This window comes from Lycorma delicatula, chromosome 4 (genome assembly GCF_047948215.1).
Source record: "Lycorma delicatula isolate Av1 chromosome 4, ASM4794821v1, whole genome shotgun sequence".
NCBI lineage: Eukaryota > Metazoa > Arthropoda > Insecta > Hemiptera > Fulgoridae > Lycorma > Lycorma delicatula.
Window position 1 is genome coordinate 87,197,965 of NC_134458.1, and position 22,909 is coordinate 87,220,873.

Below are 22,909 nucleotides of genomic sequence, written 5' to 3' on the forward strand. Positions count from 1 at the left end.
TAGTTGATGTTCAACAACCAGAGGAGTGAGATGTGGAAGTTAGAACGAAACATAAACACTGTCCACCAAGGACAATAAATATAACATTGTTTGTGTGAAATGTGGGCGCCATATTTTAAAAAATCACTCTTATTTTATTTGTAAAGATTGTGATTAATGTTAGTGTTGGAAATAAAGAATTTCTTACTCTGAAATAATAAATTTAAGAAAAAATATATACAAATGTACTGTTCAGGACATCAATTTGACACCCAGGCAAATTGTGCATTGTTTACGTGTAGATGTTTGGCTCAGTTGAAATATTTTTTATTTGAAAAGATATTTACAGATGTGTTGTAAATGTGTCTTCAATAATCAATCAGGAATAATTATCTTTTTACACCAGCATAGTTCAATTAAAATGAAGATCTTTATTTTTTTCCAAGGTTTTGTAATTTCTGTTTTTCTTTGATTATTTTGTTTTAAACAAGGAGATATTTATTTTTATTTGAATAAAAAATAGTTTCTTTTTCATATATAAGTGTTCGTTTCTTTTTAATTCCAGTAATGCATTATTAATTTAATTTACGAATGAATAGTGACCCGACACGACTAGTAATGTTATAAAAAGAGCGTGACCAGTTAAGGGTTAGAATAAATAAATTTATATGCCAAATAAATTTGAAATAGTGCCAGTTTTATTTTATTTACGTAGCTTATTAAAAAACTTCCATGTTTAAATGCTGTTTTTCAAATAACAAATGCAAAATATAATTTAAATGGATATCATGAAATGAAAGGTATCCCTTGGAAGCTTATTTTGAAGTTTATTATATTTTGATATTTGGCTATTTACTGCTCTGCAGATGTAATTAATATTTCATTTCTTCCCAAATTCTCATCACCACATATCAGTTGCAATGGTTGCTACAACTGTGATTATTCTCTTTCACAGATGTTCAAGGGCACAAATCTTCTCCGAGGAAATTGTTTTTCTCTACATATCTTATAAAAAATTCAAGTTGCAAATAATATTTAAATGGTCTTAATATTCCGTTAGTTTTATTCTTCTTTTTTTAAATCTTTATCAAATTTTGATCTTAGTTTCGTCGCCTCTGAAATAATTTTCAGTTTCTGTTTCCTTGTTGGTAACAAAGTCAAGTCACCCAATTTAAACAAAACCTTCAACTGCATCTGTTGGAAAAATGTTGTTTATTTCAGGAGAGTATAATAATAGGCTGTACTGTTTTGTGCTTTTTTCTGATGCTTTTTACTTTGTGTTAAGTTTATTTTTTTGTTTTCTTTATTTTTATAAAAATATGTATTTACTAACAGGTACCGCAGAAATTCAGGTATCCATTTTTTACTGAAATGTTATGGTACGTTTTGGAACGATATGTTAATTGTTTGCTTGGGACATCTCATCTTTATAAAGTATCCAATAATGTGGAAACTCTTGAAGAGCATGTACATTTAACACCTTGGGAATTGCACGGTTTGAAAGCTATCGTAACGTATCTGCATGCTTTACCGACAAATAAAAAGAATGTTCCTGAACTAATTAGAGATCCAGTAGCACTGATAAAGGATGTCAGAACACTGGTCGAGCAACATAGATATGATAGCCCTGAGTTAGCTGTAACAGGACGACCTGTATTAAGAACAAAGGTAAATTTTATAAATCTGTTTACTTATATGTATTCAATTGTTAAAATTATTAGTTGCTAGAATCAAACCTAAATATAAAAAGAAACATTTTAGGAGTTAATATGATATTATTTAATTAATAAGTTGTAACAGTGGGTAAGTAAGTTATCCTGCAGTGATTTAATCGTTCAGCCACTAATTTGTGTAAATTTTATGAACTAATATTATGCTGTTTTATATATAGTCACAGTTTGTTAAAATTAATTGAAGCTAATTCTTTAAACAATAATATATGTGCTGTAGATTTCAATATGTTTTCCCAATTAATGCATATGTTACTACCAAGTAGAAAAATGTTTTTTTTTTATTCCTCTATTAATTTTAAGTATCGACTGTTCTGATCATTTGTCATTAACTGCTTACCAAGAAACTGCCCCTGGTATTGGTTAACTTTGGTGATCTGTGAGAGCTGGTTCATAAAATGTGGTTTGGGCCAGTGATACTTGACACCGTTCAATTTTGCAGATATTATTCCGTACTATCTCTAAATGTTGGAAAACTGTCAGGTTATAAGGGATGGCGTTTACTATTTTATCTAGGATCAAGCATGAGATTGCTTTTTTAAAGTGAAACTGCAATGGAGTATATATAATTTAAATGCTTGAAACTACACCCAATACCCTTTAACTTCAGTGACCTGTAGAAGCTGATTCATTAAATCTGGTTTTGGCAGTTATCATTTACTTTACAGCACACTCTTTAATTTCCAGGTTGTTATTCCAACATTTTAATTATTTATTTAGGTTAGATGATAGTTTATAAAATTCTTACTTGCTATTGTTACATAATAGTAATAGTGCTTTTATTTGAAATAGAACAATTTTAAAGTGAAAATGATGATAAAGATTCTAAAATATAGTAAATAAAATTATATTAATATACTATTTTTCTAAAATTAAATAATACGTAATTTTTTCTTCTCTAAATGCTATTCAGAAACTGAATGTCATGAGAAATATAGTACTATTGCGATCAGAGTTGTGTAATCAAATTTACCAAACAACTAGTTTTTTAATTGACTTTTGTGGTGTAGTACCTGCAGCTTCTTAGAATATTACTGTATAGTTTAATGATATTATAAGACCATATAGCACGTCATATAGCATTCTACCATATAGTACTATGATGTGTTTTTTTAACTTGTTTACATTACAGAGTATGGACAAATGAGTACAAGGCTTGTTTATGACTACATATTAAATTGCAGTACTACCTCTTACATGTACTTAAATTGATGCTTTATTTAATCAGTTTTAATTAATATTATTTATGTGATTATTAAACTTTTAACTACAGGACATCCATTATAACACTGTAAAACATGTTAGTAAGAGGTTCTGGTTAAAAAATTTGTTTTTGTATCATTTTGGGTGTAAATAAGTATAATTTTATACTACACGTATAACTGTAAAATTTTTGAATTGTCAGGTTATCCTTTTATAACAGTGAGAATAATTTATTTTATTTTTTTTTATAAATATAAGTAAAGTGCTGCAAATTATTAAGTAACTTATGAATTATATAATTAAAATAGTAGCAGTAAAATTATAAAATTTTTGTGATGTTTGTATTTCTTGTGTAACCAGAATATAAGTAGCATACAAATTTCATATGGTGGGGAATAAATTAGCATTAATTTAGTTGTATTTTACGCATTTCTTCTCTACATGTTTTTTTTATTTTATAAATTATTATTTTTACTTTTAGTTCTGCTTTTAATTTATCAAGTATACAGAATGTCCCAAGAGGTGTAACGTAAGAGGCTGATTCAGGACATCAAAATAATCAAGTTTGTATGGAAAAATGCTTTATCTTGCTCCATTTTTCTTGTCTGCCATTTTGGTGTTTTTTTTTTGTTTTTTTAGTAAAAATTTACATCTTAAGAATAGTAGTGTGTCAATTTTGTGCACGTTTCCACTTTCTTTATTAATTGAATTAAAAATAGTAAATGTTAATTTCTATTATTAATAATAATAATAGAACTAGCACAAAAATTGTCAGACTGCATAATTTTACGATCCACGTAAGTTATTTACAGCCACAGCTCAACCAGTTATCAATCAATTTAAACAAATTCTGTCTTTTTATTCACGGTTAAATACTTAATATTTTATCTAATAAAATATAATTCAATAAAACTAATATTTATTAAGCTATTAATGATTGAAAGATTTTATTGGACACCGTTTGGAATTTTCAGAGTTAAAATTTTCAAACTTATTTATTTGTAGATGTTGAATACGTGTACTTCAAATTTCATTTAATATTTCAAACTGTTCTTAAGATATAGATTTTTGTTAAAAGAACACAAAATCGTGAACAGAGGGAGACGAAGCAAGGTAGAGTATTTTTTCGCATGAACCTTTTTGTTTTTTTATGTCCTGAATCAGTTACTTAAGTTTGGTCAACACTTCTTGGGACACGTATAACTTGATTTAGAAAAAACTGTCAAGTCGCTTCAATAAAATCCCTTATTCCTTACTCGATTAATTGATGTTCAGAAATAAAAAATTCAATAATTATTTTATTTTATTAATAATAATTTATAAAAATTATCAATATTTTTCTTATGATTCATTTAATTTCATTATGTAGGATGTGGAACGTAGAATGCCGTTGATGAAGAATTATGGTAATCAAGGGTGGGTTGGAAGCGGTGAAAATAAAAGTAAACATTTTAATGGTGGCGGGGGAAGTGGTAATAAAAAAGGTGCAGGGCCACGTAGAAGAAGAACAAGATGTAAGAAATGTGAAGCGTGTCAGCAAAAAGACTGTGGTGAATGTGCGTTCTGTCAAGATATGGTCAAGTTTGGTGGACCCGGTAGAGCTAAACAGACTTGCATTATGCGGCAGTGCCTACAGGTGAGACAGCGTGTAGTATGTTATAATCATCCAAGATTTGAAGCGATACCTAATTTTTCATCAGTATTCTTTAATGTATTTTTAAAATTTAAGATGTGTTTTTAGTTCTTAAAACTCCTGTAAAATAACTATTAAAAATTTGCAGTTATTATGACCTCCATCTCTATCAGAAAGAGAACTTCCTGATTCTGAGATTAGGCATAATCTTAATTCAAAATTGAGATCATATTTACATGTCCTTGACCTGAATGAGAAAGCAATAAAAAAATGTTTTTAAATTTTTTATCGAGGGGTTGAGATAATGAGGCTTTCATAAAATACAATCTCTTTTATGTGAGTTTATTTCTTGTTTTGGAGGGTTCAGATTCTACTTTATATGTATTTACAGATCCTAAATTCAAAAATTTATATTTATCTCATTAATCATTTGTCTTTATTGACAGTCTGAATGTGCAATAATAAAAAATGGATTACTGTGATGAATTCTGAAACTTAATTTTTTTTGTTCAATTCTGATTAAAATAAGAGTATGTTTATTGTTACATTGAAAGCCTTATGTTTAATGAACCTCCTTGTATCTTCTAAACATACAGTGGCAATTTTTTTTGGGGCTTTTCCTACAGAAAATTTCTCACCATTAACAATCATATCACAAATAATCCTAATTCTTTTACTTTGACCACTGAGGTATTTAACAATCATCTTTGTGTGTGCATTAATTTCCCTGTCTGCTATACTTTATTAATGTAAATATCTGTTCCCTTTAGTTGTGATTGTTTCATTATTATTTTCTGTTTTAGATACCCAGATATGAGCAAAAAACAAACTTGGTCTAGGGCTGCTAGATTTTTGTATTTTACTTATTCTAACAGCTAAATTTATATTAAGTTTTTTTAATGTGATCCCAGATGATCCTTTGAAATATTTAGAATATCTGTTCACAAATCAACAAGTTTGTTACTTCCTGAAGAAGGCTCAGAGATATCGTGTGACTAAACTATTTTGCTGCTTGAATTTGTTGTCTGTTTCTGATGCTCCTCCAGCTGTTTTTCAGTGTTTAATTCTCTTATTTGCCTTTATCGTCTTGTTTTTATTTCTCATTTAAAATCCTCTAGAATATCTTCTAAAAATTGTTCCTTTACTTGAAATTCGGTGCTTGCAGTTATTTTTAATTTATATATATTATCTGTTTATAATACATATAGTATGTAGTAAAATATCTATATAGTATTATTTGCACTTACTTGTATTTATCATTTTAAAATTGTAATTTTGTTTATGTACAGAAATATTACTAGATAAGTTAATAATTCTTATTCCTTTTATTACAGTTAACAAAATCCAAATAATTTAACTTTATTCTTATCAACAGATAATATTATTCAAATAATAGATTAAATTTTATGTAGCAAACATAGGCCGGTATTAATAATTATTACCATTCTTATCTTACATAATCTTTTCCTTTTTAACAATTTTATTATAGTTTTTAATTAATTTTTGTATTAGTTCCTGGAATAAAAAAAAATAACAATTTCCAAGAAAACCAGTTCACTACAAAAAATTTTAACATTTCATAAAAAATCTTTACTAAAGTAATGCTTTCCACCATAAAGCTTCATTGATTCAAAAGCATACAACAGACACATCCATACTATTCTCCTATTTTACTAAGTCCAAAAGTGTATTTATATGATAAAAATTTAACAGAAAAATAGGGGTTTTACCAAATAAAAATGAATGTTAAATTTTTAAAAAAATGTTGTTATATTTAGAAAATCATACAGAAAGTAAGTACCAATTTTATAACAAAAAATTAGCCGATGTAAATGACTAAACTTTTTTTAATTTTAATTTTGTTTACCGTAGGCCATCTTTCTACGTATTCACCCTGAAAATTTTGCCATTTATAATACATAAAAAGTTTTTTATATTCCTTCATTATACTTATCTGGTGCCACTCCATTCAGAAATGCAATGACTATCAGCTCTTTGTCACTTGTGAACCGCAGCTCCGCTTAATGAGTCTTTCAGTTTCATGAAAAAGGTGAAAATTTCTAAGACCCAAGCCCAAGGTACAGGGAGGATGGTCAAAAACTTTCAATCTAAAAAATTCAATAAGTTGTGTTATTTGGTCAGCAGTATGTGGCTGGATATTTGTGTTCATTTTTAAGATCATGATAGCAGAAAAAGACCCTGCCTATTATTTTTAATTCCACACTGTAGTTGCAAAGTTTTTAATTTAATATTTTGAAAATTTACTGATAAATCAAAAATTTCTGTCTTTTTCACAATTGTTTCAATAATTTCTCCCTTTTTTGTTTTGTTTTGTTTTCTCCACAGATAGGCCTTCAAGGACCACACAAATATCATTTCATGTAGTTTCTTTCTTTTTCTTCCAGAAGTTCATTATTTTGGACTGACTGTTTACCTCTTCTTTCTTCAGTTTATTCTCCTCTGTTGAGTTTTTTCTCTTCACGTATAGGAACTTTAATTCAAAAATTTTCTTTTTTTTGTTCTATTGATAAACAAATAATATCTGAAGTTCTTATTCATGTCAGTTTGATCTTAATCAGATAACTGATTTCCCAAGTTTGTTAAAAGTAGTTTTAACCAAAACCATAATCATTTCTTTTCTTTTAGAAAAATAGATTAAAAGTAAGGCAATATATTTTATTTAAAAATCAACAAGTTTTATGTATTCAAAAAATTTCTTCAGTATATTGTTTGTTAAAAGTTTTTGCCTGTTTAGGCAAACAGAAAGAAATTAGGTTTAAGGTTTTTTTTCTGATACATTTTGTTGGCATTTCATTTTGTTTTTGCAAAGCACAAAGTTGAACAACCATGTAGTCTGTCTTGCAGTGAAATAAGATTTTTATTCAAGTCAGTGATTTAATAATATTTATGTTATAGAATTACAACAGTTATTGTTAAATGTAACAGTTCAATTACTTTTTGTTTATTTAAGTATGGATATAAGATAAATTTTATAACTGAAAAACAATCTTTTCTATATCAAAAGGTTTATTCAATATAACAGTTCTAAAAATAGGTCTATTGAAGGTTGATAAATACACTACATTCATTTGTAACTTATATAAATAATATAAGAAAAATCTGCGCAGCATTTCTGAATAAAAAAGAGAAGTGAATTCTATTCCAGCTATCTTCTAAAAAAAAAACATGCTTTTACATAATTGCATGACCTGAAAGATTGTTCATTTATGTTATAGCAAAATGTGAAAAATGTTAATTTTTCACAGGTTAACAAATAAATTATAAAATGATAAAATGCATTGACTTCCGATTGCTGCAAATATGATTTTAGTCGGTAGGCACATATCATTAGGACAAGCTGCTTAAAAAGGTCCATGGTATTTTTTCAAATACTTATGCCTTTTGTTTCATCACTATTGTAGTTCTATAATTTTTATATAATTTTGTACCAGCATTTTTATATATTGGCACATTATCTCTAATTCCTCTTTCTTAAATTTTTCCTTGTCAAAGTAAGTATTTATAATAGCCATTTTATTACAGAGAGACCTAAAATTGGAATAATTTTTGTTAATAACTCTTCTCAGATCTGTTGATTTTCTTCTTTCCATACTTTTTGTTGCTTTTTCTACATCATTCTATCTTTTCTTGTGTAACTTGTACAGTTGTTCAGAGTTTCCTTCAGAAACTAGAGTTGTAAAATACTTTTTCTGTAGTGGATTTAATTCATGTTTGCCTTTGGCTGTCTTTTAGTACTTAGGATTCATTACATTTTTGTATTCCTCAGTCTCTTTTAATTCTTAAAAATCTTTTAGCTAGTGTTAAAATCTTCTTTAATATCGTTTTGTCAAGGTCTCCAAGACTTATTCTTTATTTTCATTTATATTTTCTTACACTCTTTTTTTAACCAGTTATATTTCTTCCTCTATTTTTTTTTTTACCTCCTCCACTTTTTTCTTCTAAGCTTTAATGTTCTTTTTATTATTTTGATTGTAGTCTTTCTCAGTGGCTTGACTCTTTTCCTTTCTTTTCTATAATACTAATCTAAATTTTTTTTCTACACTTACTAATCTTGTCCTTTAGTCATTTCATTCTTCATTTGACATAGTTATTTAATTTTTTTAGTGCGCTTTGTACCATCAGTTTCTTATATTCTTCTGGGCTTTTTTTTACCTTGTAATATCCAGTAATTTATTTTTTAAAATTTAAATCACCCCTATATTTATTTTGAAATCTTCAACAAACAGTCCAAGCTGGAATAAAACAGAAATTATTCTATAAAACTTTATTGTAGTTTAAGTAGAAATAAATAACTTTTTTCACTAAATTCTATTATATAATTCTGGTTAATTTATGAGTCTGATACTTAATGAAGTATATTGTAGTCAAAACTACTTCTTACTAGTTTATATTGACAAATTATTTTAACTTGCATAACAATCAGTTTACATCTCTTGTGCTGATTTGCACAGCTGAATTAATTAATCTATGCTTTTCTAATGGTTGTAGTTTTTAAAGTAGTCTTGCTGCTATCTAAAACTAGAAACATTAACCAAGAATTAGATATATTTCCTCCAAGAACTAATTGCATATATAGTGCTTAGAAATATGTTTATGAAGCAGAATTTAGTTCATCTGTGATAAACAGCACATTACTGGCTTTGCTTATACTTCATCTGCAGTATATTACATAAATGAACCAAATGACTAGTAAATTAAATCACTAGTAATTAATGTTATCTTAAGAATAGATAACTGAGTAACAGTAGATAAGAGTTCTTAGTGAAAGGTTTTGATAATTTGCTATCAAATAAATTTAAAAAAAAAAAAACTAATGCCATATGCGACATTTTAAAGTAGCAGTTTAAGCTTAAAGCAGCAGAAAATAAGAACTCTTTTTAAAAAGACAACTAGTATTATAGTTTGTTTTTTATTGATTTTTATATTGTATAATACGAGGTCTGTTCAAAAAGTATCTGACCTTAGGTCATTAAAACAAAAAATCTCTTGGATATTTGATTTCTGTCTTACCTCCATTAAAGATCCTTGTGGCACTTAAATTCAGCAGTTTCTGTTTTAAACATTTCTGAAATTCTTATTTCAGAATGGTAATCATTCATTTGTGGTCTTGCATTTTCATAATCTTATCTTGGCTCTCAAATTTCCATAACCCTTTAAGCAAAATTTCAGATGGGAAGATAACCAGAAATCACAGGGAGAAAAAACTGGTTCAGTAGATCTGTCTTTTGTGGTGAATAGTATCATGAATGTGACAAGACTTCTTAATAATAATTAAGACTTCTTAATAATAATTAACTATTTGATGTGCTGTTGTTATTGTATAACTCTCATAGCTGAAAAAAATTTTCAGCATCTCTTTCTTTTCTATTATTAACAGAAATATATGTATGTATATACTAGTTAAAAAAATTTGTAACAAACATTTTTGTTTCTGTAACTGTGTCAGAATATACTGTAGATTGTTTTCTTATAAAGTTTGACCATTTATGTAATACCAGTAGTATCACAGAGTACTTATGTACCTTATATTTTGTTTAAGCTTGGGTATCTTTCAGCTTTGGCCAAAATTTGATTGAGTAATAGCATCATTCAACATGTTCTTTCGTCATATAGAAAATGGTAACTCATTAAAATCATTTGTATAATTTTACACAAAATCTACAAGGCAGTGACGGTCTTAACAACAAGGGTAGAATAAATTTTGTGTGAACAGTAAGATTATTTATAACACTGATCTAAATCATACATTTTGATTCCCAGCTGCTTCTCAAGAAAATTTATGTAAATTTAATACATTTTGGACAAACTATTAGAATTAAACAAATTTAAATACATGTGACTAAAATAATTGTTAAATTATTGTTAATTCTGCATTATTTTCATCCAGCATAAATAGCTCTGATTCATTGTGGTGCTATTCATATTCAATAAATGATATTTAGAGTTAGTTATTTTATGTCTGTTGGTATATTAAGATACATTAAAAAATAATATTTAGATAGTAAAATAGAGGTTATTACTTTTGTATGAGGTACACGTAAATGTGTTTTGTTACCTGCCTTTTTTTTTGTCTAAACATTAAGCTTTATCATTGCAGCCTATGTTGCCAGTTACTGCTGCTTGTGCAGTGTGTGGTCTTGATGGCTGGGGACAAGCCCTTATTATTCCGATTCAGAAGAACAACAAAGATGTACCCAGCTCTCTTATGGAATGTAGTGTGTGCTATGAAATAATACATCCAGATTGTCTACGTAAACAGGTAATTATTTATTTTATAAAGTGGGTTGTTGGATTATGGCAAGAGTTATAATGTGTAAAAAATCTATATCATTTGTTAATATTGAGTGTCTATATTGTCTATAAAAAACTGAATTTTGATTTAATTACTTGGATTAATATTTACATTTATGTTATTATATTTTTAATTATTGAATTATTGTCTAATTATTATGCTACTGTAAACATGATTAGTTAAATTAAGTAATTAAAAAAAAATCTTAATTTATAAAAAAAAATATTATGGAGTATAATTTTTTTACAAAACTAAAAAGAATCTACAAAACTTAAAAAAGAATTAAAATCATTTTAGGCTGTTAATGACTTTAATACGCTTCTGTTGTTTTTAATAAATTACCTAACCATCTTTAAGATCTTTTAACCAGTTTATTTAAAGTTAAACAATTTCCTTTTACAGCAACACTTATACTGTGTTGATAACATTTTAAATTATTTTCTAATTTTTAAGGCAGAGCTTTTACTGTTATAATGTCCAGCATCTTATCAGCTGGAATACTCTATTAATCATAGATTCTTAAACTTTTATTAACTGGAAAATCAAAGAAACTATTTTCAGCAGCTGGATTGTAGTGATTTGCTATATTTTCTTGTCTCCACACTTATGAAACAAATAGATGGATCATTATAAGAATACAAAGGTGCTTGTCAATACTAATGTTTGTTTTTGTGGAAGGTGGGATAAGATGTTCCATAATTAGATTGTATATACATGATGATTCATTTGCTTTAAATTCTGAAACATCAGATGAATGTCATAATGTGCTCAATGAAAAAAAGATAAAAAAAATAAATGATTAGGTTTATTAGACCAATAGAACAATTTAAAATGATGGTAATACTTTTCCAACAAAAGATCCTTACAGGAGGCTGTGATAAAATGTTTGCTGGTCTCAAACTATGCTTAAAAGGACAAACTATGCATTCATCTTACATGCAATGTTGCAAATCTTTGGAAAAAACAGTCCCTTGAATATTATTTATGAATTTTACAGTACATAACAATAATAATTTATTTATTGAAGAACAGTACATGGTGTTCTAATCTTCCTCTAGGTATATACTCAATAACAGAACTTTTATTGTTCTAATTATTATTAAACTAGATTTTTGTGAATTCTGATTTTACATGTATTTAAATATTTTTTAATTAAACCCTTTGAGATTATTATGTTCAGTATTGATTTTTATTTTTTCACATTCATATGATAGGTATTTACTTCATTTTTTTAATAAATTTTAATTTTAATCGACTTTTAAGGCTGGAGTATACGTTGAATAATTTTAGTCTATTATTAAATTTAATTATTTTAAGTATCTCTATATTAATAATCTTATGTGTAGATTTTGTCTTATTTTAGAATTAATTCTCTTTACTCAAGTCTAGTTATTTTACTCTTATTTTTGTAAACAAATGAAGTGTAAGAGAGGGTCATATAAATATGGTATTCAATTCATTTCTGTTTTCATGAAGTTATTCTTGAGATGTTCTGAGTTGGAGAGCCATTAAGTTATATGGTGATGCAGTTTACTGTCGTATGTAGCAACCTGATTTATTATGCGAGGTCTGTAAATAAAGTAATGAGACTGATTCAGAAAAACTTTATTTACAATCCAATTATACATGAACTCTATCACCTTTGAAATAGTTCCCTTGGGAAGCCACGCAATGCTTCAAATTGTTTTCCCACTTTTCATAGTAGTGTTGGAACTCAGAAACTGGAATATCCTTCAGATGGTTGGTTATATATTTTTTTATGTTTTCTACTGTTCCAAAATGGTGTCTTTTGAAGTGTTTTTGTAAAGTCAGGAAGAGGAAAAAGTCGCATGGACTCAATTCAAGTGAATAAGGTAGTTGAGGAACTACAGGAACCAAAAACTCATTAATTGAGAATGCAGTGTGACAAGATGCATTGTCATGATGCAGCATATCGAGTGTTCTTTCATGGCTGGTCTCATGTGAGCAACTCTTTTCTACAGTCTTTCAAGAATTTCTCGGTAAACATATTGATTTACATTCCGTCCTGAGTCAAAAGCTGCTTATGGACAATGCCATTACTATCAAAGAAACAAAAGCATGGTTTTGGTTTTTAATTTGCTCAATTTTGCTTTTTAGGGTTGGGGTGAGTTTAAAGTGCGACACCCCTTGATCTGGCATTTTGTTTCTGGGTCATACTCAAATATCTGAGATTCATCACCAGTAATTTTTTTTAGAAAATCAGGATCAGTTTCAATTCACCCTAGAAGATCGCGGCACACTTCCACCTGTTGTTTTACTGTTCAACAGTGAAGTTTTTTGGTACCAATTTTGCACAAATTTTTTTCATATCCAATTTGTTTGTCAAAATTTGATGGACTGTGGTGTGGTTTAAATTCAGTTGTTCTGCAATCATTCTGATAGTTAATTGCCGGTCTTACTGTATCAAGTCTCTGATTCACTCAATATTGTCGTCACTGTTTGACATTAACAGTGCATGGACCGTCTGCAACTGATTCCCGGCCATCTGAAAATGCTTTAAACTTACTAAAAACCTTGGCTCATGACATAGCATTATCTCCATATGCCCTTTTCAATTTAGAAAAAAGTTTCACTAGCATTCTCACAGAGTTTAACATAAAACTTGATTGCACAACGTTGCTCATAATTAGTATAAGTCATTTTCATAATGCACAACAAAAAACTCATTTCAGAAAAAGTTTGTCTATGTCTCACGTGGCAACAATAGACTAAAAATATTATACCTAATATAAATCAGCTGTTCATATAACCATATGTTTACTAGTAATTTTACAGTGTTGCCACTTTGGCTGCCAAAAAAAAACAGTTATTACTTTATTTAGAGACCTGGTATAATTGTTATGTTCATGTGTTAATATGAACTCTAACTGCTTCTCTCTTTTTATATATTAATTTTATGGTTATGTATGATTGTAGATTTTGGGATTGTTTTTCTTAATTCTCATATGCATATCTTGGAGTAATTCCTTTTGTTATCAACTCACACCTACCTTCCTGATATAATTTATGTAACATATAATTCTGTACTATTCTGAATAAGATATTTATTTGACTGAGAATTTCATAAATATCATTTTAATGTAGCATTATGAGTATAATTTTCAATTTACACTACCACAGATAAGATGTTTATTTTTAGACAAACCCCTTGATTAAGTAAATTATAATTTTTTATTGAAGCAATATTCAGCTGTACCAGTGTAAACATAGTTTGTGTTAAATTAAATTTTATTATGAACCTTGTTTTGCAGATAGATTGGAAAATATATTGATTTTGAGACCTTACACTGATTGTTCCTACTTAATTTTACACCATTTGATTGACATTAAGATCACATACTTCTTTCCTACCTGCACATTTACGTAGTCACCTGAATCATAAAGTTGATATATTAAAAGTTGTTTTTCCTAGGCAGAACAGTAAACTCCTCCAATCAGAGGCAGTCCCTCTTGGGTTGTTTGAAGGCTTGTCTCTACTCTCTACTTTCTTTATATTCTATTCATCATCCCTTGAACCTTTGTTTGTTGAATACCAAAGTATTACCAAGTAAGAATACCTAAGTTTGATAACTTAGACCAAAAAATATTTTTATTTTTTTTCACTGAGAATATGAAGTAAATAAAATTATACCCCTGCTGTGTACAATATGATAAATCTGATTCAAGAATTGTCATCAGATCCAAGAAGAGGTATAAAAATGATCAAATCAATAGAAGCATTTTGAAATAGTTATGCAATTTTGCCAACTGGCTGAAAATGTTCAGGATCTGCTTTAAACATTATTAAGTTATAGAATATAAAGTAATAGAATTAATAGTGTCTACAGTATTTAGTTATTATTTTTTTTTTTTTAATAGTGTCCTGAATTAGAAGGTGTAGTGAATGAAGATTTACCTAATAGTTGGGAATGTCCAAAATGTTGTAGAGATGGAAAAAATGCTGATTATAAGGTATGTTGATAATATATTATTAAATTTATAAGTTGTTTTATTGATTTTTATGTTGTAGAGAGTGTAAAGTCATGATTAGATTTCTTATAATATATTATTTTAAAATATATCTTATAGGCAGGTAACAGTTTGTACAGTGATAAACCAAGAAATAGGAATATAATAAATTATTAACCCCAATTTCTCAAAATATTAACTGGAGAACTTCATTCTGTAGATGTGTGAGAGGTGTATCAAAAAATAAATTACACCTTTGCCGTGTTCTTGAACTTAAATGGATATGTTAAATGTCTTGTGATGGCAGCACTGGCTGTGTTGTTGTCTTCACGCCCCCCAGCAGCATTTCTGTATGACATTCAGTACATGTGTAGTGTAATTGTCAATATGGCATGTCCTCTAGATGTTTTGTCCAGCATAGAAGTACATTCAATAGTCCAATTTTTGTGGGCAAAAAATTACAATTGTGAGATTCATCGCCAAATTGTTAAGAATGCAATGGTGAGAATGCAATGTCTTGCCCCATGATCACAAAATGGTGCGAAATGTTCAGAAACAGAAGAACAAATGTGACTGACGAACTACATGCTGGGCGTCCTTCAACTGTAAACACGATGGGTAATGTGGAACGCGTGAATGAAATATCTTGAGTAACCGGCGCATTAAAATTAGAACGATTGCAAGTGAACTTAACATCAGTTATGGTATTGTGTTTGTGATTATTCACAATCAGCTTGGTTACTGTAAGATGTGTGCACGATGGGTGCCACATCTGTTGACCAACTACAAACATCAACGTTTTGCGTCTGCTCTTTCTTTGCTTCACATTATTCCAGGACTGGTCCACAGTTTTTGAAACAGATCATCACAGGGGATAAGAGCTGGGTGCTTCATTACACTCCTGAGACTAAACGAGCATCACATAAATGGAAACAAAAAATCTCCGCAGCCAAAAAAAGTGAAAACATCCCCACATGTTTGAAAGGTTATGCTGACAGTGTTTTTCGATTCTCAGAGAGTTGTTTACATATTAATTTATGCCTCGAGGAACAGCAATCAATGTCGAATCTTATTGTGAAACCTTAAAAAATTTGCATAAAGCTATTAAAGATCGAAGACCCGGAAGATTGAGTGATGGGGTCATTTTTCTTCATGATAACACTACTCTTCATTCAGCTCATGTGACACAGGAGTTAACTGCAAAAATTCAATTGGGAAGTGTGGTATCATCTACCAAACTGCAGGGCAGTGTAGTAGATGAGACCACACCCTGCGACTACCATCTGTTTGGTCCTCTCAAGTGAGATATGGGAGGGGAGCATTTCACTAATGTTAATGAACTGAAGAAAGTGGTCCTTAAATGATTGAAGAAAATTGGACAAAATTTTAATGAGAGTGGGATTGAAAAACTTGTCACAAGGTATGAAAAGTGTATAGAAAAACTTTGTGATTATGTTGAAAAATAGATAAAAATATGTAGTTATTTGTTCAATAAAAAAAAAAATTGCCTTACAAATATGTCTTTGTTTCATAGAGGGGGTGTAACTTATTTTCTGATTGTCCCTCGTATATCTAATATAATCTTAAGTACTGCATCAGTGATTAATAATAGTCAGTCAGTTTTAAATGCCCAGTACTAATATTAATACATCACCGTCATGATCAGTAATAGTGATCACTAGTGGAATTCGTAAATTTATTGATCACTCATTACCTATTTCATATAAATTGATGAGAAAAAAAAATACTCAAATATTTTAGGGAGAGCTGAGATATCATAACCTGATATGCTCTCATGTACAGTACTGTATCTGTGTATATTTATGCACCCTAAACTTAAGTAAATGAATAGATAAATTTGAAAAAAGTAATTAAATTTTATCTCTGTTTATTGAAAAAATCAAGTTATCAACATGCCATCTCATACAGCTAACTCAGGTGTAAAATCTCTAGACAAAAATAACTTAAAAGATCTTATAGAATAATATAGGATCACTTAACCCATTATCATAGTCTTCTTTTAGTAAGAACTATTATATTATTTTTACAATTCTACAGTGCTAAAATTTTTGATGATAGGTACTTAATATTATGTATATAAGAATACTATAGTAGAAAAAATGTGCAGTAAATAGAATAAGTGTATTGAATAAATAATGATACAATAAATACTAAATTATACATACAGAGAAAAAAGATGTAAAATTTTTTTAGTTGATCCAGATCGGAAAAGATATAAAACAAAAATAAAAAACAAACAAAAAACAAAAACAAAAAAAATTCCCCATAGTCTGTGTAAAAAAATCAGAAGATTTTTCTAAAGTGAATATGCCATGCTTATTATTCCAACCTTTTATAATAGTGTCAGCATCATTACATTTTAAACATTATATAAAATTATTAGTGACATAAGTCAAGAAAGACATCAAATCAAAATTATAACAATATGTTTACTGACACTAACACTCACACAAACTTTGCTGAGGTAAATGTCAGTCCTAAGATTGAAGTTAACTATTTTAAAGATTACAAAAATGCTGAAAAAATATGATGGATGATAATAGTTTTATCACACATCAGTCATGTTGTTTTAAAAAAATCTGATGTGGGCACCACATTACTTCCTTATACACCCATTAAATTACATATACACATTTAATTTTTTAAATGAAAAGTACATAAAATTTTATTTCATTAATAACTTCTGATATTCTTTCATATTTTTTTTTTTATTATTGAATTATTGTTTATCGTTATTTTTATTTTTACAATTAGATGTTAATAATTATTAATAAATCAATATTTTTAAATTAAAAAAAAAGATAAAAAAAGGAGATGAATTCTGATTTGAACCGATGTGCCATCCCCTTCTAAGATATAAATATTTCATTAATTAAAATTTCACTTGGCTATAACTCTGGAACCAATGAAAATAAGTACCACTTATGTATATCACTGAAAAGATCTCATTGAGAGCTTATTACTGCAGTTAAGAAAAAGCCAAACCAAATTTTTTTGGATTTTGGGCTTTTTTGGACACTTTTGGTTCAGTTGATTGCAATCAAAAAGGGAGGTGCATAACTAGATGTTACAACAGTCCTAAATCCAAAATTTCAACGTCCTACGGCTAATCATTTCTGAGTTATGTGAGATACACACACACATACATACATACATACACATATACATACCATACGTACATATAGACGTCATGCTGAAACTAGTCAAAATGGATTCAGGGTTGGTGAAATGGATATTTTCGTAGAAATCTGGAAACTGAAATTTTTTGCAATCACAGTACTTCCTTTACTTCATATAAGGAAGTAAAAACATTTTTGTACAATCCAACAGCAACTTTTAGAACATAATTTTCCATCACAAAACACACAAATACAGAGGTTTTTGTTTTATTTAATCTAAATAATTATGACTGGTCAAATTGTTCAAATAAGGTAATTAAAAGTACTTGAGGAAAGAACTAAGATACTAATAAAAATAATAATAATAGTATGGCATACTTAAATGGTAATAGTATTAAATAAATTGCAAAGTTAATTCAATAGACAAGATACTATTAGAATAAATACTAAATGCTATTAGATATCTAATCATTAAGTTATTTAGCTTTAATTGATTACATAAATTATATAAGATTTAGCAAAAACTAGTTTGATCGATTATTAACATTTGTTAATTTAAAACAAATACTTAATTCAAGAGCAGACCTCCCAACATGTACAAACATATTCATTTTTATCATCAGCAGGTAAGTTATTTTTAATAAATAACTTTTAGATCTGATGAATTTCCCATCATTATTTATTTATACTTCAGTGTTAACAGATCTATCTGGTCATACATATTATCAGCCTTTATCTCTTTCTTTTTCCTGTTTAGCCTCCGGTAACTACCGTTTAGATAATACTTCAGAGGATGAATGAGGATGATATGTATGAGTGTGAATGAAGTGTAGTCTTGTACATTCTCAGTTCGACCATACCTGAGATGTGTGGTTAATTGAAACCCAACCACCAAAGAACACCGGTATCCACGATCTAGTATTCAAGTCCGTGTAAAAATATCTGGCTTTACTAGGACTTGAACGCTGGAACTCTCGACTTCCAAATCAGCTGATTTGGGAAGACTCGTTCACCACTAGACCAACCCGGTGGGTTCAGCCTTTATCTCTTAAGTCATTTAGTCTTCACAAGTAGTATCCTCCTGCTATTAGAGATTGGTTAACATAATCATCCTAGAAACCGTAATGATGGTTCTTCTTGTCAAGGGTGTTGCCATACATCTTTATAGTGTCTCTGCTTGCATGTTGCTTGAGATCAGTTAATTTTACAACTATTTCATATAATATTTTTCTCTTTTTAAGAATACTGTTTTAGATGTAAGGTACATTATGATGATTATGGATTACTTTTGATAATACTGTACATTATTTTGCATTGCTCTACAGTCTAACATAAAATTATAAAATGTGAATATTCCAATTATAATCATCAGTTATTGTTATTTTGTGTTGTTTCTTTCTTTCATCCTGCTAGAGAAATAAATGATGTAATTTAACCAGTTTCTGAAGATATATAAATATTTTTAAATAATATTGATGTACCATGTGTAGTTTTTCTTCTTTGTGGACTGACTTTTTAAAATACTGTCATTAAAATACATGTGTTTAATTTTAATTAGTTATCAACTAGATTTTCTCTTTCTAAAAAACAAAGTAAGATTTGTTTCCTAAAACGCTTTTCAGTTAACTTTTATTTTTTTGTCAAGGGCAGCAATAAACTTTTTCTTGTAGCTTTTGTAAGATTAGAAATATTTTGCAATGGATATTAAACTATTTTATGAATTTAGTGTTAAATGTTTCCTATTATTAAAATATATTGTTTAAATATACATTTATTTCATTGTTATACATTGATTATTTGTACTATTCATCATCATATAATTACTGATGGTTGATTTTAGTTTTTCAGAAAACATCAAATTATATAAAAATTACTTGCTGGGGCATTTGTAAGGTAAAAATAATAAATATTTGTAACCTTGTTTTACGTGGTAATCTACTAGAATTGATTTATCCAACATGGCTCTGAGCATTGGCAGTTCATTGTAAATTTATATCCTTTTATTTTCCAAGATGCTTTAGATGCTCCATGTAAAGTAGAACCATCGGGGTTGTCATCTGGCCAAGAATCCAGAAAAGACTTGTATTTAGATTATACAAAATATTCTCATTTAATTATTTACTAATTAGTGAATTTAGTATTTGAGAGTAAAATTATAAAGATGCATATTTTTTTTATTAATGGAGTGATTTTTTTTATTTTTTTTATTGTGTTAACAGCCAAGACACTTCAGAGCAAGACAAAAATCATCTGATATACGTCGGATGTCAGTTAGTAGTGATGCTAGTTCCGGAAAAAGAGATCGCTTAGAGGTAAAAATGTTTTTCAATAATTTCATAATGGTCACTCAGTGATTAGTAAATGAAATCAATATTGTAGATTATCTTCTAATCACTTTGGCTCTGAGTGCTCTGAGTGAAGTAATATTAAGTAATATTAGTCCGTGCTTTTTATAATGTAGTAGTTTACAGTAAAAGTTAAATATAAATATCAAATACAAATCTTATTAAAAAATAAGAAAAGCGTGATAATGATTAAACACTAAGCATATGACAATTTGGAACTCTGAAGATATCTGTTATAGAGTATGTCTTCTCACTGGTAGCTCACTGCCTGCTCAGCGACTTACTTTTTTGGACTTAAGTGCTTTGTTAGGGTAATTGGAAAAAATATGAATTTCCTTGTTTTTTTTTCAGCATCCTTAGTCTTTCTTAACATGCTACTAACATCCACTTTTATAGCTTTTGATCTTTTGGGATCAGTCAGAATATCCGTGCTTCCTCTGTCACTAAATTAAGTTAATTTTTTATTATACAAGATTGCCCCACTGATTGATTTACTTTTCCATTGTTTAATTTTTTTTTTTCACAATTATAACAGGCCTATGCCAGTAACTTTTACTTGCACAGTGACTGTTTAGTAAATAGGTGCAATTAAATGTTTATTAATATGTACTAAGTGAATTCCTAAGATGTGTATACCCAAATAACTTTAAAAATTTTAAGTACTGATCTATGCTGCACACTAACGAATGCTAATAATAATTAAACATAACCATTTTTAAGAAATATTTTGTAATTTAGTTGTATACTTTCATAAAATAATGAATAAATTTTTGATGTGCATTCATATGCTCCATGAAAAGAACTGTTATTTCTGCTGAAATAACAGTTCAATATTTACGGCTTCCTATTTCCTTTGTTTTCATTGCTATGAAAACAAAGGAAATAGGTAGCCAGCCATAAATATTATATAGTTGTGTTCAGATCTAACAAAGTAAGTGAAACTATAAAAAAAAATTAATTAATGAATTTGGAAGGGTAATGTGAGTTGCTTTGTTTTTTTCTGTAAATGAGTCAGCAGCGTTGTGCGTAATATGGTCAGTAAACTACTGGATAGGTGTGGGACAAAGAGTAGGGTTCGTCTGACACAGATCAGTAGAGCTCAGATAGATAATCTACGTGTTTATTTATTCAGGATCTTTAGGTAGCTCTTTTTCTTATAAATAGTGACAGTTAAGTGTTACAAGTTAAGTTTGTCTGAGAAATAGAACTGAAGAACTGCTGGTGTTAAATTTTAACTGATATAGTTAGGCCCTTGATCTGTCAACTGTTATCATGGACAAGAAATTGTCCAACTTTGTCATCGTTAAGAAAGTATGATAATCATTTGTTACTATGAAAAATACTAGGGTACCGTTTCATAAAATGTTATAAAAATTTCCTGACAGAGTGTTTTTATTAGTATATTCTTAATTTTTTTTTAAGATGTAGAAGAATTATTTAACTAATTCATTTAGAAAAGGGAAATCTTATGGTTAAATTACAGAAGCGGGTACTCTATTAGTAAAAAATATTGTTCAAAATCGGATTTTTAAAACAGGGTAAAAATACCTCCCTGGTCATTAAATAAGAATATTTTGTATAAAAAATATGCATTTTTATTCACATTTTGCTCATTATTACTTATGGAAAATGAATCAAGGTTCACAAACCTTGATTCATTTTACATTGAAAACTTTCTCAAAGCATATTTTATAATAAAAAATGAAATGTACAAATGAAAGATACATTTTTAATGAAATATGTATGAAAATTGAAACGATTAATTTTTTGAAGCAAAGATGTAAATATGAAAAAATCTATTAAACATTGAAAAATAATAATTAGAAAAATAAATTGCAAAGATTACAATATTATCAAAATGTTCATCAAATCAATGACTACTGTATATGTAAACCATTGTGAACAAGCGATAACTTGAATAGAATAAAAGATTACGCATTTACAGGGTCTTATGGGGAAAGGATCCCTCTAAGATCTTTCTAAAATTACTGCAAACCCTCTTATTAATTGTTACAGACTTCATGACATCATGCTTAAGAAAAAAATACCAGTTGTGCTGATTTACATTATTTTGTCTTAAAAATAACATCATGCAAGCCACATCATCATCTTTCCTTATTGTAAACATGCTCTTGCAGCCAGCCTGGCTTTAACGTTGTTTTCTAAACTTAGTATTTCAAGCTGAATCATTGCAATTTCCTATTGCATATTGGCTTGTCTTTAAACTGTTTTTTGAAAGACTTTTTAAAATTAATGAAAACTTTCTAAATATTCTGCATTTTTTGCAAGATTGCTTTCTGAGAGAGAACTTGGCCATGATAATAACCTATATTGAGATGACAGAACAGATGGAGCATTACAGTATTTAAAAAAAAAAAGGTATTACAATCACTATTGAAAAAAAATCCTGTGTATAGTATTTTAGTTTTTAACAGAAAAAACTATTCTGTGTACGGTATTACAACTGAAATGAATTAGGGCAAGTTTGCTGACGTTTATTTAAACCTATTCCCTTACACATGCTGTACTCAATAACAAAAAAAAAACATTCTGTTTCAAATTGTTTATTTCCTTGATGGTTCTTGCAGATAAACAGT

The 22,909-nt window shown here is 28.4% G+C and overlaps 1 protein-coding gene across 7 annotated transcripts in view; it reads left to right on the top strand.

Annotated features, from left to right (window-relative positions):
* Window positions 1-22,909, top strand: part of Kdm2 (Lysine demethylase 2) — a 211,671-nt gene that overhangs the window by 159,157 nt on the left and 29,605 nt on the right. For all 7 annotated transcript variants that reach the window (XR_012756137.1, XM_075363503.1, XM_075363504.1 and 4 more), the window contains exons 6-10: window positions 1,315-1,647; window positions 4,282-4,548; window positions 10,664-10,825; window positions 14,738-14,830; window positions 20,187-20,279. Coding sequence is in view for 6 of the 7 variants with exons in the window: in XM_075363503.1 (XP_075219618.1) it covers window positions 1,315-1,647; window positions 4,282-4,548; window positions 10,664-10,825; window positions 14,738-14,830; window positions 20,187-20,279 (948 nt within the window). In the remaining variant the exon portion in view is untranslated. The remainder of the gene's footprint in view (window positions 1-1,314; window positions 1,648-4,281; window positions 4,549-10,663; window positions 10,826-14,737; window positions 14,831-20,186; window positions 20,280-22,909) is intronic.